The sequence below is a fragment of the Rhinolophus sinicus genome, chromosome 12 (assembly GCF_057876585.1).
Source record: "Rhinolophus sinicus isolate RSI-liver-muscle chromosome 12, RSI-T2T, whole genome shotgun sequence".
Taxonomy (NCBI): Eukaryota; Metazoa; Chordata; class Mammalia; order Chiroptera; family Rhinolophidae; genus Rhinolophus; species Rhinolophus sinicus.
The window spans coordinates 14,691,427-14,711,559 of NC_142512.1; the positions used below are offsets into that span (position 1 = coordinate 14,691,427).

General features: G+C 38.3%; 2 protein-coding genes across 2 annotated transcripts in view; one reads left to right on the top strand and one right to left on the bottom strand.

The window, feature by feature from the left end:
- Positions 1-19,947, top strand: part of LOC109439058 (asialoglycoprotein receptor 2) — a 38,382-nt gene extending 18,435 nt beyond the window's left edge. The window contains exons 8-9 of the mRNA XM_074320121.2: positions 19,620-19,685; positions 19,810-19,947. Of these exons, the coding sequence (XP_074176222.2) occupies positions 19,620-19,685; positions 19,810-19,881 (138 nt within the window). The 3' untranslated portion in view covers positions 19,882-19,947. The remainder of the gene's footprint in view (positions 1-19,619; positions 19,686-19,809) is intronic.
- LOC109439059 (uncharacterized protein NKAPD1-like) lies at positions 9,888-12,517 on the bottom strand. The gene is given in 4 exon segments (XM_088801959.1): positions 9,888-10,608; positions 10,610-10,683; positions 10,686-11,157; positions 11,775-12,517. Coding segments are annotated over 4 exon segments (900 nt in total). The 5' UTR covers positions 11,865-12,517; the 3' UTR covers positions 9,888-10,344.
- Positions 19,948-20,133: the final 186 nt, after the last annotated feature.

Consider the following 20,133-nt stretch of genomic DNA (forward strand, 5'->3'; position numbering starts at 1 on the left):
GATGGCTAATGATATTGTGCATCTTTTCACGTGCTTATTTTCCACCTGTATATCCTCTTTGGAGAAATGTCTTTTCATGTTTTTCTGCCCATTTTCTAATTGGATTATTTGATTTTCTTTACTGTCGAGTTCTGAGATTTCTTTATATATTATAGATGCTAGTCTTCTGTTGGGTATGTGGCTTGCAAATATTTTCTCTGTCTGTAGCTTATCTTTCTATCCTCTTCACAAAAATCCATTTGCAAAAAAAGTAATGTGATAAATACAATCCTGATAATCCCAATTATGTAACTGAGAAAATTGACGTGACTACATGAAATAAGAGGTTAAATGACATTTTTCCAGTTTTTTTTTTTTTTTTTTTTTTTTTTTTTTTTGTAGAAATTTGGCTGGCTTTCCAAAGCTGAGATTGATTGTTGAGAAATGTCCATACGTTAAAACAGAGAGGAGCTGGACACATCTAGGCAGGATTCACTAGTAAGAGGTGGCAAAACAAGCAACCACTACTGTTCCCAGTGTCTGTAAGAAAAGAGTAGGGAATTAAGAAGATTATTTCAAGGGAATTCTTAGGTGTAGCAAGAGATTCAGCTCGTCCTCTCTCCAGATGGGGGAGGGCAGTGCTTTCCTAAACTCCATTAGCCAGATGATAGAGTCCTGAGGGAACCACGGTAGAGCCTGGGGTTGTCTGCAAGGGGCTAAGACAAGAATGGCACCACCAGGCGAGATGGTAGTTCAGCTTCAGACACTATTGGAACCACTGTGGACTCACTCACTATTTGAGAGAGTCTAGAAAAATTTTAGGGAGGCCATGGATATGTCCTCAGGAGGTTTGGGGGCAATCATAAAGAAATACGCTCGTCCTTAATAGGAGAAATCTGAAGGCAAAACCTGGGCTGGAGCCGCCCCATTCATCAGTTGATCAGGCTGTACTTGGTTGGTTTTCAGGGGAGGTTGTCAGAGAACCTATGAGCCTAGTGGACTCCATGGATGTCAAGCTTGAGCCATATACTCATAGGAAGGACCCTGCCCAGGAGGACAGTTAAGTAGAGAAAAGCTGAAAGAGACTATTGGTGTACAGTTGCAATCTGGGGCAGGAACAGTAGGTGATCCTCACAGAGGCTAGCCAGAGAGTTCATAGTCCTCGTGAGGGACTGTGATGGTGCAGAGGATCCCATAGGTGCACCACCAATAAACCCCATGGAAGGTCAGTGTTGGATGCCTGCTGTGAAGAGCAATTTGACCACTACAATAGCAGCAAACTAGGGGCAACTTTTCCTTAAATTCTCCTCTCCCTTTCCCAAACCCTGATGATCAAAGAGGAGAAGAGGAAAGAACGAGAAAGGAAGAACAGAACAGTCCATGACTCTTGGCCTACGTTCTCCAGAGGCCGACCCGGGGATGAAGATCCTTGTGAAAGTGATTCATTAGAAAGTGTTCTTAGAAAAAGCCAGTAGGGGATGAGGATGAGAAAGAGGTCAAGCAACGGTGCAACAGAAGTTGACCATGAGCTGAGGAGTCTTGTGAAAGTGATCATTAGTGTTTTAGGCAATCTCAAGCAAAGTCCTGTGGTGGTGATGTATGTAGCTGAATCCCACAGGGGAGCAATTGAGATAACAAGATCACATCTCTAGGTCACATTTCAAAGTTGTCCCAATCAGGAACAAAGGATCTGGAGTATTTTTACCCCTGCATCCAACACTCATTGGTAAAGGGCTGCCTGTTGTTGGCGAGAATGTAAATTCCCAGGTACATCCTGCTCTCTGTGTGCCCAGATGGAGCTTGTTCTGGCAGCTTGAGGGCAGTCATCTGACAAAGACACAGGTGCTGGCTGTTAAGAATAAAATCACACTGGAAACCAGTGGGCATGAAAATAGTGAAGAGATTTGAAAGGATATGAGCAAAGCCCTGACAGTGTCTGCTAATGCAAGTTCATTGCAGATCTTGAGTTGGTGCTGCACAACGCTTGATTGGATATGAGATTAAAGTTTTGTTTTAGTCTGCACTGGACTTTTGAGACTTGAAATTAAGATTGACTTTGTGGCTGTTTGTACGGGAAAGAAAATCCAAGGAAGTCTATTTGATATGACCCACTGTGTTTCTCCCAAAATAAGGCCTAGCTGGACAATCAGCTCTAATGTTGCTTTTGGAGCAAAAATTGATATAAGATCCGGTCTTATTTTACTATAATATAAGACCAGGTCTTTAATATAATTAATATAATAATATAATATAATATATAATAAAAAATATAATACCGAGTCTCATATTAATTTTTGCCCCGAAAGACACATTAGAGCTGATTGTCCAGCTAGTTCTTGTTTTCAGGGAAACAGGGTATTAGTGTATGATGCCCTTCATCAGGCTGAGGAAGTTCCCTTCTACTTGTAGTTTGCTGAGAAGTTTTTGTTTTTTATTATTTTAAGTCATGAATAGGTACTGAATTTTGTCTTGTTTATCCTGAAGGAATTGATACAATTATATGGATTTTCTTCTTAATATGGTGGGTTTCATCAATTGATTTCTCAATATTGAGTCAACCTTGCAGTCCTGGGACAAAACTTAACTTGGTGTTAATATATAATTCTTCTTATATATTGCTACATTCAAAATGCTAATATTCTGTTGAGGATTTTTATATCTTTGGTTATGAGAGATACAGGGCATTCAGATCAAAATTTTCTTGTGTTATCTTTTTTTCTTGTGTTATCTTTGTCTGGTTTTGGTAGCAGGAAAATGCTAGCCTAATAAAATAAGTTGGGAAGTATTTCCTCCTATTTTTCTGGAAGTGATTTTATAGAATTGGTGTTATTTCTTATTTAAGTGGTAGAATTCTTTAGTTAAGCCATCGAGGTCTAGAGATTTCTTTTTTGGAAGGTTTTAAACTATGAATTCAATTCCTGTAATAGTTATAGAACTATTCAATTTATTTATTTTATCTCATGTAAGTTTTGTTAGTGTGTGGTTTGGGGATAATTGTTCGATTTCATTTAAGTCGTTACAATTTTGTGCATAGAATTATTCATAATGTTCTTTTATTATCCTTTAACTTTTTTCAGAGTCTGTAGTGATATCCCCTCTTTATTCCTGATATTAGAAATCTGTGTTTTCCCCCTTTTTTCTTTGTCAGTCTTGCTAGAGTTTTCTCCATTGTTTTGATATTTAAAAAACAACAACAACAAATTTTGGTTTCACTGATATTCTCTCTTGGTTTTCTTTTTCAATTTCATTGATTTCTACTTTTATTTTATTATTTCTTTTCTTCTGCTTACTTCAGGTTTTTCTAATTTCTTTTGTCCTTTTTCTAATTTTGTAAGGTGGGATCTTAGATTGTCAACATAAGACCTTTCTTCTTTTTAATATAAGCCTTTAATATTATAAATTTCTCTCTAAGCATTTCTCTAGCTGCATCCCACAATTTGATATATTGTATTTTAATTGTAGTTCAGTTCAAAATTAGTTTCTAATTTCTTTTGAGACAGTCTCTTTGACTCATGGATTATTTAGAAATGTGTTATTTAATTTTTGAGTTTTGAAAATTTTTAAATTATCTTCCTGCTGTTGATTTCTACTTTAATTCCATTATGATCTGAGGACATATGTTGTAAAAAGTCAATTTGTTTACATTTGTTAAAGTTTGTGGTATGATCCATGATATATTATATTTTGGTGTAAGTTCCACGTAGCACTTGAAATTAATGTGCACTCTGCTGTTTTGGGGTGGAGTGGTCTATACATGTCAATTAGAGAAATTATATAGAGACATAATGCAATTTTGATCTGAATGTCCATAAACTTTTTTGGAACAGGATAAAAGAACTTCAGTGTTCCATAAGATAATAAAAGATATCCTGTGAGAAAACTTTGAAGGTAAACACAGAAAGAATAGAAGCAAGATACTTTCTAAAGTATTAGGAGAAAGAAAATGTAAGAAACAACAATAAATTTGTTAAAAGTCAGGAAAGAAAAAAAGACAAGAAAATATGGTAGATAGAAACACAAAATTATATGGCAGGAAGCAGTCCAAATATAGTAATTATAATAAATGTGAATATATTTAATTCTACTAATAAACGACAGAAATTCTTACATTGGGTAAAAAATCCAGTTATATGCTGTTTATAAGCCATGTTCATAAAAAAATGTATACAAGTGGACACTTTGGTCAATGTTGCTCAAGCAGTAGTTCGCCATAATCAGAAGTGTCTGGATGCTGATGGTAACCACTTTGAGCACCTCTCGTAATTCCAGAAGTCAAATGTGACTTGTATTCATCTTTTGTTATCGGTATATATTGAGTATTAGAATTTTAATACAGTTTTTTCCTTTCGTAAGATGTGTATACATTTTTTTGCACCGTGTGTGTATGCGTGTGTGTGTGTGTGTATACATATAAGTGTGTGTGTAGGGGGTGCCAAAAAAATGTTCACATTTTAAGAGATGTTATCTATGTATTACTTTTCACAGTTGAATTGAATTATGGTAACAATATCTAGTATGACGTTCACTCAAAAGATGGCATTAATCAAATGAGTGCTAGCATCATTCAGTGTATTACATTTTAATACAGTTTTTTTCCTTTCTCAAAATGTGTATACATTTTTTGGCACCATATATATTTGATTTATTGGGGTGACATTTGTTAGTAAAATTATATAGGTTTCAAGTATACATTTCTATAATACATCATCTATGTAGTGCATTGGGTATTCACCACCAAGAGTTCTTCTTCCATCACCATATATTTGATCCTCTTTTCCCTCTTCTTACCAACCTCCCATCCCCTTTCCCTCTGGTAACCACTAAACTGTTGTCTGTGTCTATGATTTTTTATTCGTTTGTTTTGTTCATTTGTTGCTTTCAGTTTTATACCCCACATATGAGTGAAGTCATACAGTTCTCCACTTTTTCTGTCTGACTTATTTCGCTTATCATGATAATCTCAAGATCCATCCATGTTGTCACAAATGGCACTATTTCATCTTTTCTTATGGCCAAGTAGTATCCACTGTGTACCATATCTTTATCACACTTGAAACCTACATAATTTTACTAACCATTGTCACCCCGATAAATTTAATAAGAAGAAACTTAGTACAGTATAAAATGCAAGTGTGCAGTTCTGAAGTAGCTGTTATACATTTCTGTCTTCAGTTGCAGTTGTTCGTAATAAACTTCAATTAAATGACAGTTTCTAAATCTAAAATGTAATGCAAAGCTTTGTTTTTTCCAAACAAGTAATCAGTTAAGTGCTAACTGAAATAATAACATAAAATATATTTCTTTAACATCACATTGGCAAGAATTTGCAGGTTTGTTGGTGAATGTGTGGATAAACAAATATCCTTACATATAGTTGGGGAGAAGATACATTGGTAATGTCTTTTCAGAAGATAAATTGGCATTATCTATACAATTTTCAATTAAATTTTTTTATTTTTCTATTAAAGTTGACATTTAATGTTATTTTATATTAATTTTAGGTATACAACATAATGGTTAGACATTTAAAAGTACCTAACTTATGAAGTGATCCCCCAATAAGTCTAGTACCCCCCTAACACTACATAGTTATTACAATAATTTTGACTATATTTGCTATGTTGTACTTTACACCTCCATGATTACTGCGAATTGCCAGTTTGTACTTCTTAATCCCTTCACCTTTTTCACCCAGTCTCCCAACCTCCCTCCCACCTGGCAACCATCAGTTTGTTCTCTGTATCTATGAGTTTGTTTGTTTTGTTTGTTCATTTATTTTATTTCTTAGATTTCACATATAAGTGAGATTTTAGATTTCACATATAAACGAAATCATATGGTATTTGTCTTTCTCTGTGACTTATCTCACTTAGCATAATACCAACTAGGTTCATCCATGTTGTCAAAAATGGTACAATTTCATTCTTTTTATGGCTGAGTAATATTCCATTCTATACACGTACCACATCTTTAGCCAGTCATTTGTTGATGGACACTTTGGTTCCTTCAGTTTCTTGCCTATTGTAAATAATGCTGCAATGAACACAGAGATGCATATATCTTTTTGAATTAGTGCTTTGGATTTCTTTGGATAAATACCCAAAAGAGGGATTGCTGGGTCATATGATAATTCTATTTTTAATTGTTTGAGGAAACTTCACATTGTTTTCCAGGGCGGCTGCACGAATTTTCAATCTTACCAAAAAGGCATGAGAGTTCCCTTTTCTCCCTATCTTCGCCAGCACTTGTTGTTTGTTGATTCATCAATGGTAGCTATTCTGATAGGTGTGAGATGATATCTCATTGTGGTTTTAATTTGCATTTCTCTGATTATTAGTGATATTGGACATCTTTTCATATGTCTATTGGCCATGTGTATGTCTTCTTTGGAGAAATGTCTATTCATGTCCTCTGCCCATTTTTTAATTGGATTGCTTGTTTGTTTAGTATTGAGTTGTATGAATTTTTTTGTTTTGTTTTAATAAATTTTGGATATTAACCCTTTATCAGATGTATCATTGGCAAATATCTTCTCTTATGCAGTAGGATGTCTTTTTGTTTTATTGATGGTTTCCTTTGCTGTGAAAAAACTTTTTAGTTTGATGTAGTCCCATTTGTTTATTTTTTTCTTTTGTTTCCCTTGTCAAAGGAAATATATCAGTAAAAATATTACTAAAGTAATATTTTTAATTATTAATAAGGTAATGTCTGAGAGTTTACTTTCTATATTTTCTTCTAGGAGTTTTATGGTTTTGAGTCTTACATTTAAGTCTTTAATCCATTTTGAGTTTATTCTTGTACATGGAGTAAAAAGGTAGTCCAGTTTCTTTCTTTTTTTTCATAATACATCTGTCCAGTTTTCTCAGCACCATTTATTAAATAGATTGTCTTTACCCCAATGTAAATTCTTTCTTTCTTTGTCATAAATTAAATGACCATATAGGCATGAATTTATTTTTGTGTTTTCTATTCTGTTCCATTGGCCTATGTGTCTGTTTTTATCCCAATATAATGCTGTTTTGATTAATATAGACTTGTAGTATAATTTGATATCAGATAACGTGATACCTCTAGCTTTGTTCTTTCTCAGGATTGCAGTGGTTATTCAGGGCATTTTATAATTCTATATAAAATTTAGGATTATTTGTTTTAGTTCTGTGAAAAATGCCATTGGTATTTTATAGGGATTGCATTGAATTTATATATTGGTTTGGGTAGTATGCACATTTTAACTATCTATGAGCATGGTATATGTTTCCATTTATTCGTATCTTCTTAAATTTCTCTCTTAAATGTCTCATGAGTTTTTGAGTACAGGTTTTTTACTTTCTTGGTTAAATTTATTCCTAAGTATTTTATGTTTTTGATGCAATTGTAAATGGGGTTGTGTTTTTAATTTCTCTTTCTGATAGTTTGTTATTGGTATATAAAAATGCAACTGATTTTCAGATATTAAATTTGTATCCTGCTACTCTACCAAATTCATTTATCAGTTATAATAGTTTTTTGGTGGAATCTTTTGGGTTCTCTCTCTATAGTATCATGTCACCTGCAAATAATGACAATTTTACTGCTTCATTCCCACTTGGGTGCCTTTTTTTTTCTTTATCTTGCCTGATTGCTGTGGCTAGAACTTCCAGTATTATATTGAATAAAAGTGGTAAAAGTGAGCATCCTTGTCTTGTTCCTGATCTTAAGGGAAATGTTTTAGCTTTTCCCCATTGACTATGATGTTAGCTGTGGGTTTGTCATATATGACTTTTATTATGTTGAGGTATATTCCCTCTACTCCCATTTTTCTGAGAGTTTTTATATTAAAATGATGCTGGATTTTGTCAAGTGCTTTTTCTGCATCTATTAATATGACCATATGATTTTTATTTTTCATTTTGTTTATGTGGTATATCACATTAATTGATTAGTGGATATTGAACCAAACTTGCATACCAGGAATGAATCCCACTTGATTGTGATGTATGATCTTTTTAATGTATTGCTGAATTTGGTTTGCTAATATTTTGTTGAGGATTTTTACATCTATGTTCATTAGGGTTATTGGCCTATAGTTTTCTTTTTTTGTAATGCCTTCGTCAGGTTTGGAATAAGGGTATTGATGGCCTCATAAAATCAACTTGGGAAGCTTCCCTCCTCTTAGATTTTTTGGAATAGTTTGAGAAGAATAGGTGTTAATTCTTTTTTGAATGTTTGGTAAAATTCACCTGTGAAGCCATCTGGTCCATGACTTTTCTTTGTTGGGAGCTTGTTTATTACTGATTCAATTTCATTAGTAGTAACAGGTTGGTTCAGATTATTTGTTTCTTCTTGATTCAGCCTCAAAAGACTGTATGCTTCTAGGAATTTATCCATTTCTTCCAGATTGTCCAATTTGTTGGCATATATAGAGGGTGCCAAAAAAATGTATACACATTTTAAGAAAGGAAAAAACTGTATTAAAATTGTAGTACTCAATATACACCAATAACAAAAGATGAATACAAATCATATGTATACATTTTTTTTGGCACCCCTGGTATTTTCTTATAGCATTTTCTTAATTTTATTTTTTTAAATTTCTGTGGTGTCGGTTAATATTTTTCCCTTTCATTTCTGATTTTATTTGTTTGAATCCTTTCTTTTTTTCTTGATGAGTCTGGTCAAGGGTTTGTCAATTTTGTCTGTCTTGTCAAAAAAACAGCTCTTGGTTTCATTGATATTTTTTATTGTTTTTTTGTCTCTATTTCATTTATCTTCTCTCTGATCTTTATTATTTCCTCCATTGTACTCACTTTGGGCTTTGTTTGCTGTTCTTTTTCCAGTTCCCTTTGGTGCAAAGATAGACTGTTCATTTCAGATTTTGTTTCTTTGTTTCTTTAGGTAGGCCTACATTGCCATGAATTTCCCTCTTAAGACTGCTTTCACTGTGTCCCATAGATTTTGAATTATTGTGTTTTCATTTTCATTTGTCTCAGGTATCTTTTGATTTCTTCCTTCATCTCATTGTTGACCCATTCATTATTTAGTAGCCTGTAATTTAGTCTCCATGTATTTATGTGTTTTTCAATTTTTTTCTTGTAATTAATTTCTAGTTTCATACCATTGTGGTTAGAGAAGACACTGTGATTTCAATCCTCTTAAATTTATTGAGACTTGTTTTGTGGCTAACATATTGTCTATCTTGGAAAATGTTCCAATGTGCACTTGAAAAGAATGTATATTCTGTTGCTTTGGGGTAAAATGCTTTAAAAATATCAATTAAATCCATCTGGTCTAGTGTGTCATTTAAAGCTGCTGTTTTTGTGTTGCTTTTCTGTCTGGAAGATTGTTCATTGGTGTCAGTGGGATGTTAAAGTCCTGTACTATGATTGTGTTACTGTTGATCTCTGCCTTTATTTCAGTCAATATTTGCTTTATATATTTAGGTTCTCCTATGTTAGGTACATAAATGTTTACTAGGGTGATGTCCTTTTGTTGGATTGATCCCTTCATTATCAGGTAATGTCTGTCTTTGTCCTTATTATAGTCTTCATTTTAAAGTCTACTCTGTCCAATACAAGTATTGCTACCCAATGTTTTTTCTCATTTCCATTTGTATGAAGTAAATTTTGTCATCCGTTTACTTTCAGTCTGTGTGTGTCTTTTGATCTGAGGTGGGTCTCTTGTAGACAGCATATGCATGGGTCTTGTATTCTTATCCATTCAGCTGCCTTATGTCTTTTTTTTTTTTTGAACTAGAAAACCATTTACTATCCAATTACCATGTTTTAAGGGTATACTAAGTATAGCTACAGTCCCTGTCCAGCAGGTAAATTTGACAGAAAACCCTAGCCTCTTTTAATAACAGCTGTCTGTGGGTGTTATAAAGGGAAAATATTTGTTATTGGACCACACGTATGGGGCCAAAATAAAAAGCAACAAGGCTGAAGACAAAAAATGTCAAGTGGCAACTGCTTAATAGACCGATGAGAGCAACACAATGTTCCCTTAGACCATTCTACATGGTATTGCTTTCCCCAAAATTCAACATTTCAATTGGTATACCCAGGTCACTGGATTCAGCTTTCTGGGTCCTTTAATTTGCTGTATATGCACTCTACGCTGAATTTAATTAATTGCAAAAAATAATCTCTTCAAGAAACTTTCATAACAAAATACCAGATTCCCCATTATCAATAAGAGGATCAAGTTTAACAGGCCAAAATAGAAGACACGTCTATGAGAACGCACACAGGTGGCACCACACAGGTGGCACGAAGAGCTCTGCCCTCAGGTCCCCTGTGGGGAGCAATGAGTCACTGGCAAAGCCCCAAGGTGTCATAGCTGTAAATATCCAGTCACATGGGAAACTGAAGAATGTTTCTTCTGTATTTAGTCATCCTCTGAGCTCTCAGCAGACCTTTCATCTGTAACCACTTTCCAATTTGTGCGTTTGTTTGTCCTCTCCTGTATCTCATTGTTTACTACAGGAATATGGACTTTTTTTTTTAATCTCTTTTTCCTTTTGGTTTTCTTAGCGTCTTTTTCCTCACTTTCCTCAGAACTGCTAGATGCAGAATCTCCTGACTGAGAAGTGTCACTTTCTGCCTCTAAGACTAAAGCAGATTTTTTGAGAGACTTTTTCCTGGATTTTTTCCTTACGCTTATGTGGTTGTTTTCTAGTACTAGAAGCTCCATTTTCTTCTGAGAACTCGCTTGAGGAATCTGCATTATATCTATGGCTTCCTTTTTACTTTTCTTCTGTTTTTTTGTGTGACTTCTTTTTCTGCTTTTTTTTTTTTTTTGTGTGTGGGATTTCTTTGACTTCTTGTGCTTGTGAGATTCGTGGGTAGATGATTTTACCTGGGGAGATGTTTTTTTTCCATTGGTAATATCTTGCTGATCTCTACTGTCTGTTTCAAATTCTTCAGGGTATAACTCTTTGTAACCACTGTGACCCCATCTGTCTGGCATGTCAGCTTCATAATCATATAACTTCTTGTTCCAGGATTTAGCCTTAAGAAAATTATCTTCCAGTGCTCCAGAAATTTCATTCTTTGGCCTCCAATAGTCTCTCTGAGTTTCTTCATCAAAACCATCACTATGCATCCGGCTTGAACTGCTGGGTAACATTTTCCTTTTGGTTCCCCAGTAAGCATTTTCTATCTGTTTCTCCAACTCTCTTATTTTCCATATATCTGATTCCTCCTGAATCTTTTTTTTTTTTTTTTTTTTTTTTAGATTTTATTGGGGGAAGGGGAACAGGACTTTATTGGGGAGCAATGGTCAAATTGTTGTCCTTTCAGTCTTAGTTGTGGAGGGTTCTGTTCAGCTTCAAGTTGTTGTTCTTGCAGTCTTAGTTGTGGAGGGCGCAGCTCAGCTCCAAGTCCAGTTGCCGTTGCTAGTTGCAGGGGGCACAGCCCACCATCCCTTGCGGGAGTCGAACCGGCAACCTTGTGGTTGAGAGGACAGGCTCCAACCAACTGAGCCATTCGGGAGCTCAGCGGCAGCTCAGCTCAAGGTGCCATGTTCAATTTTAGTTGCAGGGGGCGCTGCCCACCATCCCTTGCGGGACTCGAGGAATTGAACTGGCAACCTGTGGTTGAGAGCCCGCGCTCCAACCAACAACTGAGCCATCCGGGAGGCAGCTCAGCTCAAGGTGCCGTGTTCAATCTTAGTTGCAGGGGGCAGAGCCCACCATCCCTTGCGGGACTCGAGGAATTGAACTGGCAACCTTGTGGTTGAGAGCCCACTGGCCCATGTGGGAATCGAACCGGCAGCCTTTGGAGTTAGGAGCACGGAGCTCTAACCGCTTGAGCCACCGGGCCGGCCCCCTCCTGAATCTTATTATGAGCATCTGTGTGCTGGATGACATTCCTCAGGAGGACTTTCCCCAGTGGAACTCGGGACATTATTCAATCGTGTGCTGCCGCCTTGCTTGGCGGGGATTGGGGGGAGGAAGGGACCTGGGAGAAAAGGCTACCTTATGTCTTTTGATTGGAGCATTTAATCCATTTACATTTAAAGTGATTGTTGATAGGTACATAGCTATTGATATTTTATGATTCATATTTTTGATTTCTGTTTGTTTCCATTCCTCTTCTTAAAGAAGTCCTTTTAACATTTCTGGTAATACTGGCTTTTTCTTGTCTGGAAAGCTCTTTATCTTTTCTTCAATTTTAGATGATAGTCTTGCTGGGTAGAGTAGTCTTGGTTTGTAGGTCCTTGTTTTTCATTACTTTGGATATTTTCTGGCTTGCCAAGTTTCTGTTGAGAAATCAGCTGACAGTCTTATGAAAGTCCCTTGTAAGCAAGTAGTTGTCTTTCTCTTGCTGATTTCAGGATTCTCTCTTTGACTTTAACCTTTGCCATTTCAATTATGATGTGTCTTCATGTGAGCCTTTTTGGGTTCATCTTGTTTGGACTCTCTGTACTTCCTTGGCTTGTATGTCTATATTGTCACCAGGTTAGGGAAGTTTTCAGTCATTATTTTTTCAAATAGTTTCTTGATCCTTTGCTCCCTCTTTTCTCCTTCTGGTACTCCTATGATGTGAATGTTACTACACTTGATATTATCCCACAAGTCCCTTAAACTATCTTCATTGTTTTTTATTCTTTGTTGTTGTTCTGATTGGGTGTTTTCTGCTATTCTGTCTTCTAAATTGCTGCTTTGATCCTCTGTTTCATCTATGAGGTGTGTTCAAACAATGCAGTGATAGTTTAAATAAAAAAATTATTACAGTAAAAGACACATTTTTATTAATCCCCCTCAAAATACTCCCTCTCACTTTGAATACACTTATCCCATTGTTCTTGCCCCTTTCTGAAGCAGTTTTGGAAGTACTCTTTCATAAGTGTCTTTAGTTGCACTGTCATGGTTGCCTTGATGTCCTGAATCGATTCAAAACATTTTCCTTTCATGGTCATTTTTACTTTGGGGAAAAGCAAGAAGTTGCACAGTGTCAGATCTGGTGAATAAGGTTAATGAGGACACACATAATGTTTTTATTTGATAGAAATTGCCATACCAGAAGTGATGTGTGACACGGAGCCTTTCCATTGTGATCAACAAATAGGGTGAATGCTGCTGCTGAGTGCCATTCAATGGAAAAGCAGGGATCTTCAATTCAGGAAGCAGCATGTTGAACCTTAGTAACAGTGTGTGACAAGTTTCAACTTGTTTAGTGTAGTCAGTCAGGTGTGAGCTACAGTTGAGAGAAGGTGTGTTTTAAAGTGTGCCATAAATCATCCTCCATCATGACAATGCTCCATGTCACATATCGTTTCTGGTATGGCAATTTTTGTCAAATAAAAATATTATGGTGTGTCCTCATCCACACCATATTATTCACCAGATCTGGCACCATGCCATTTCTGTCTCTTCCCCAAAGTCAAAATGATTCAGGACATTGAGGCAGCCATGACAGTGCAATTAAAGACACTCACGAAAGAAGACTTCCAGAACTGCTTCAGAAAGTGGCAAGAATGATGGGATAAGTGTGTTAAAAGCAAGGGGGAATATTTTGAGGGAGATTAATAGCAATGTGTCTTTTACTGTAATAATTTTTTTGAAATTTAAACGTTCACTGTATTTTGTGATCACACATCATAATCTACTGTTAATTCCTTTTAATGTATTCTTCATTTCAGTTATTGTGCTTTTTATTTCTAACTGGTTCTTTTTTATGGTTTCTAAGTCCTTATTTATGCTTGCCATCTCTTTGTTGAAATTCTCACAAAGTTCAGTAAGCCTTCTTATAACCAGTGTTTTAAACTCTGTCTCTACTAGGTTGCTTGCCTCCATTTTATTTAGTTCTATTTCTGGAGGTTTCTCTTGTTCTTTTACTTGGAACATGTTTCTTTGTTTCCTCATTTTGGCTGCCTCTCTGTGTTTGCTTCTGTGTATTAGATAGATCTCCTATGTCTCTTGACTTTGCTGGGTGGACTTATGTAGTATTTGTCCTGTGTGGTCTGGTGGCACAGTCTCCCTGATCTCCTGTGCATGTGTTTCAGGAGTGTCCTTTGAGTGTGTTGTGTGTGTTCTCCTGTTGTTATTGAGTCTTGATTGCCTTTTGGCATGTCAGTAAGTGGGATTGACTCTTGGGGCTGACTGACTGTGAGGATTGGTTCTGCCCACAGTGTATGTGCTGCTGTGTGGGTGCTGAACCCTCAAAGGAGGATTTGCCCCTGGGAGCTCTTGTGCCTGTGAGAGCCCCTTTTGGGTGTGCCAACTGTGGGAACCAGGTAGTGCTCCAGTGTGGTCTGAAGCCAGCCTTAGGGTGAGTTGTTTCCGGTATCTCTTGGGAGGGGCTCCCATGCAGGCCAATTTCAGCCTGGCCTGTTACAAGCCTTCAGCTACCAGGTAGGAGCCACAAAGCTATATGTGGTTGGCTACTGCTTGTGGTGAACCTGGAGGTGTGTGTGTGTGTGGCCTGTGAACTGAGGCCAGCTTCCACCAGTAGTGGGCCTGAGGTAGCTTAATAAAAGGCCTAGCCTCCCTCTTCTCCCCACCACCTGTCAGCTGCCCATAAGACCCAGTCATTGAAAGAGCCTCTTTACATGCCTGAGCCAGGCTTGTTGACCTGGTGTTGAGAGTGCCCTCAGTGGTGCAGCTGGGGAGGGCAGAGTCCCAGGGAATCATGAGATGTGGCCCATGGTTTTTACAAAGTTAATGCACATTCAGTTCTTATGCCAGTGCCCAGCCTGTGACCACTTTGCACAGTATCCTTAGAACACTGCAGCCAGCCACCACTTGCCTCAGGCTCGCAAATCCCCCACAGATGCTGAAGAGTTGTTGTGGTACAGTTTTTGGGTCACTCTCCACCACCGAAAGCTCCCAGGTTCTTCCCCAAGCTTGTGGGGCAAGGCCACCCAGGCACAGAGTGCCCTTGGCAATGCAGCTCTAAGTGGGTGGAGTGAGGTTCCAGGGAGCCACGGGGTATGGTCTGTGGTTTCTACAAAGTCAATGCAATCAAGGCTCCTGCACAGGTGCTGGGCCATGACCACCCCACAAAAATGCCCCAAGAACACCATGGCTAGCCACCATCCACCCCAGGCTTGCAGGATCCTGAGAGTTGCCCAAGAGTTGCTGCAGGGCAGGTCTTCGGTCACCTCCCACCAGCAAACATTTCCTGGGCTGCTGCAGGCTGTCTACCACTGCAAAAGGCCTCCATTGTCTGTGTGGGGGGCCAGCAGTCCAGCAGTCAAGAGTGCCCTGGGAGATGTAGAACGAGCTATGTAGGGGGCAGGGACCCAGGGCATCACCAAGGTGGTGCACACATGTGGATTCCATCTGACCAATGAGGTGGCCCTTTGGGGAGGACTCAACACTGGAAAGATGGCACCCTTCTGTAGGCTACATGTGTGTCAGGCTCCACACAGGGACAACAATGGCTCCTGTCCCTCCAGATCTCACCCCCAAAGCCACACAACTCAGTCTTTCCCTACTCATCCCTGGGCCTCCCAAGCTGCCGCCCTTCCACCAGAGACCAGGTAAATGTCTGCATCAAGTAAGTCTGTGTACAGGCTCTATAAGAGGGTGTCTGGGTTCCTAGCCACCTTCCATTCTCACAGGAAAGGGCAGACAGAATCCTTGCTGATTTTCACTGCCAAATGTTGTGGGAACTCCTCTTCCTGGCACAGGACCCCTCGGCTGGGGAGCCCGGCATGGAGCTGGGACCCCTCCCTCTTCAGGGGGGACCCCCACCACCGAGGTGTCTTTCCCAATGTTCAACCACTATCTCTGGGTTTGAAGTCAGCCAATTTCTCATCTCCCCCACTCCTACCTCTCTCAATGTGGCCTCTTATTTATATCCTTAGTTATAGGGGTTCTGTTCAGCTAGTCTTTAAATGATTCTTGAGGTTGATTGTTCTATAATTTATTTGTGATTTTGGTGTGATCCTGGGATGCAGTAGGCATAGCGTTTACCTAATCCACCATCTTAGTAAAAAAAAAAAAAAATTGAGTTTGATGTTTCTACTCAGCAATAGTACTTCTAGATATCTAACCAAGAGAAATATTTGTCTCTTAGCACAAACAGGAATACATAAACCTATTCCCGTTAGCATTACTTATAAAAAAGAAAGATGCAGCATCTCCAAAATGCATCACTAAAGGAGTCAATAAATAAGGTCTAGCCCATCTATGCTCTGGAACACCACGCAGCCTTTAAACAGAAGGAGGAGGCAGTGACATGGGAAAGTCCTCAATAACCATTTCCAGGCACAAGCATGTTACAGAGAAAATTTTGTGTAAAAAAAATGCCAACTTATTACATGTGTGTGTGTATGCTTACAGATATATAAATATGCACAGAAATATATCTAAAAACACACACATCACATAGAATTGCTATCTCTGAGTTTGGGGTCTGGAAATGGGTAAGCTTCTTATTTTACTATGTTTCTCTTTCCTCTCATGTCTGGGTTATCAGTGGGTAAACACCTTAAATTAGTGGCCAATATGGTGCCATCTTCCTCACAGCCATGTACACAAACAAGGAACAGACGAGGGTGGTGTCTACTATCACCTGACACCTAAGAATCCACGTAAGGAATGTTTGCTCTTCATCTGTACAATCTGGGATCATTGGATTTTGGAAGTTCCAGTGCCCAAGAAAAGAACCCACCCACTAGGGAAGAAAGTCTTGGTTCTGTTTAAATTTGAAGGTGAGACTGACTGCTGGATGATTTGGGTTCCCCATAACACCATAAGTATGGGGTGGGGGTAATTATACTCTTGGGGTGATTGATTTTAATTAAGAAGGGAAATGGGTCTGCTGCTTCACAATGGGGAAAAAGAGGACTGAGTCTGCTGTCCGTGAGACTCTCTAGGGTGCCATATGGCACTCCCATGTCCTGTAATATGGTCAATGGCCAATCTCGACGACTCAGTAAAGACAGGACCACTAAGAACTTGGATGCTGTACACTCCACCAGAACTCGTTCACAGTCACCAGGCCCACAGGAAATACCCTACTTGGGTGCAGGAGGCTGAAACTGGAAGGCAACCATTGGATTAAATATAGACAAGAATTATTAGAAAAGCAATTGATGGAGAAAAGAGAAGTGGCTCTTCAAGAAGCACATGAAGAAGAAGAAACAGAGAGATGGCTAGAAGCCCTTAGGAAACAGAAAAGGAAACTGAAGAGGCACAGAGGTTCCCCAGAGTCACACAGCTATGACGGGATGACTGGACTGGACTAAATGTCAGACTGGATACAAACCAAAAAAGTCTAGGTTGCTATTGCTGCTCCATATGATCCTGTTAGAATGATGTCAGATACAATGGTACTGAAGGCAAAGATGGGTATTGGAATTGAAGAAGAATTTATTCTTCAAAAGTCACTCTTCACAAAGTCACTCTTCACATTGAATGCATACAATGAACAGCAGATAATTTCTGACCCTAGACTTTGTTTTGAGTTAGCACTTTGAAAAGCTGGACTTCATAAAATCTTTTATGCCAAAGAGATACTACCAAAAATTAGTCCTCAAAAACTTCCAAGAAAAGACATGGAGTCTACTGTATTTAAAATCTAGAGTTCATCCTCAAATCCTATTAGACATAAATAAGATTTTTTTCTGAATACATTTATATGTAGAACAATAATTTCTAGTTTTTAAATTTTAAAGAAATACCAGACATAGAAATCATGGCACATATTAAAACAACTTTGCTTTGGTTTTATGAAAAAACAAAACAAAACAAAACAAAAACACTTGGTTGCTGTAGAAATTTGGGGTAACCCCACCAGGTAAAAAATTTGGGGTAACCCCACCAGGTTACACCCACAAGCAAGTTATTAGCAAAATCTTGTCAACTCTACCTTCACAACATATCTAGAATCAGAACATTTTCCACCACCTCCATGCATATACTACCATCAGCTCTCACCTGGATATTACAATAGCTCCTTACCTGGATTCTTGGTTTCCACTCTCATCTCTTTTCACAAAATGCAGACCATAACGGTCACATAGTTACAGTTAACCTATAAATCAGGTCATTCACTCCTTTGCTCTGACCCCTCCAAAGTCTGCTCCTCTAACTTGGAGTAAAAACAAATCCTTAACAAAAGCCTACAAGGCCCTAAAAAATTGATGCTCCACATTTTCCTTCTGGACTTGTCTCCTCTTCTCTCTAGCTCAGCACTCTATAAAATCTCTGGCAAGTGGATGATTTTTGTATACACGAGACATGCTCTCACTTGCTGTGCCTTTGCACTTGCTGTGCCTTCTGTCTGGAACACTCTTCTGTCTGGAACTTCTCATGACTTGCTCCCTCACCTCCTTCAGACTTATCACCTTCTCAGTAAGACCTTTCTTGACACCCTATTCTTGACGGCCTATTAAAAATTGACCACATCTCATTTACCTGCTATATTTTCCTCCATAGCCCTTATCACCACATGACATTATATATATTGTATTTGTTTATGTTTGTCATCTATCAGAATGTAAGTTCTGTGACGGCAGGGCCTCTTTTCTCTGTTGGTTCACATCTGAAGTAAGCCTCTTCTGAAGGAAAATGCCTGGCATATTGTAGACACTCAATAAGTACTTGTTAAATGTATGCATAAATGCATGTGTGAGTGAATGGAGAAAACAACCATGTTCTTTGTGGGAAAGATTCAACAACGCAAAAATGTTAGTTATGCCCAAGTCAATATGGGGATACAATGTAGTACTGTGGTAGACACAGAGACGAGCTACACAAATCCAATATTCTTTTAAGAAGGACTTGGTGACCAGTGTGGGAAGTGTGATCTGTGCTGACAGCCCCTGGCCTTCATCTGGTAACTGTGTGAGGAGGGATTATAAAAGCCCAGTGCTGGACAGCTCTGACAGGCAATGTTGCTTGAATTCCCAGAGTCCTCTATTGTATTGGCTGAAGCTTTGTCTGGTCTTCACAGCTGTTTAACTTCTCTCACTGTCCACTTCTCCTTCCCCTTTCCTTTCCCAGGCTTTGATCCCTAATAAATAGCTCGCACCCTAACTTCAGTCTCAGCATTCACTTCTAAAAACCCAACCTATGACAAATACTGATCAGAACACCAAATAACAAATAAAAGCAAAACAAGAAAACAAAACTGGAAAAACCTAAGTGTCCATCAATAGGGAAATGCTCAGTAAACAAATTATGTTGCATATTATGAAATGAGATAAAGATGAGAAATGAATAAAGGACATTTTATAAACTGATGGGAGAAAGGGTCCTGATATATTGTTAATTGAATGCAAAAAAGCAGGTAGCACAATGCAATTCCATTTATATAGAAAATATAATCTAAAATGTATTTGCTTTCCTTCTCTACCTTTAAGACAAGAAATTCCTTTGTGTTGAAAAGATTGTATGTATCACTTCAGGGGAGACCCCATAGAGGGATTTACAGAGTTTGCAGGATTAAATCAAAACCTTTTCATGAAGACAGAACGTGTGCAGAGATACCAGGCCAGGTGTCGGGCAGTACTAAGCTTTAATTCTGGCTCATTTGCTTACCAGGAGTGTCATCTTGGACAGGTCAAGCAATGGCTCTGAGCCTCAGTCCGTCATCCAAACTGTCTCCCATAGTTCTTGTGGGAATTGAATGGTTAATGGACAGCAAGTTTTGGCACAATCTCCATCACAGATTTGATGCTCAATTAAATTTTGCTCCTGTCCCCAGCTTCTCCTGTCTCATTTTGGCCAGGAAACCTACTTTCCTTCACCATCTTCCTTCCTTCTGAGTGGGGTGAGTAGAACTAGGCCAGAGCTGCAGGAGTTTTTTTTTGTTTTGTTTTTTTTCTTCACAGTTTTTGCAATTATTTCAAACCTTTTAAACCACAATTACTTTTTTTTTTTTTTTTTTTTTTAAGGAGGACGCAGTGGCCCATGCGGGGATCCAACAGGCAACCTTCGTGTTATCAGCGCCAGCTCCAACCAACTGATCTAACTGGCCACCCCTAGAGCTGTAGGAGCTTGATGGCTGAGGTCCCAGAGGAATATCAGATACTGGGGACTCACAATTGAGCAAGAGCAGAGAATAAGTTTCCTCTGGACACAGCTGTGCAATGATGGAGATATCAACAGTTCTGTGAAATGCAGATACAGGAAGTGAAAGGGGTGTGGGGCTAAAAAGAAACAACAGAATGCACCTCTGATCCCTTCTGGGAAAGGTCCCCTCCCCCAGTGGTAAAAAT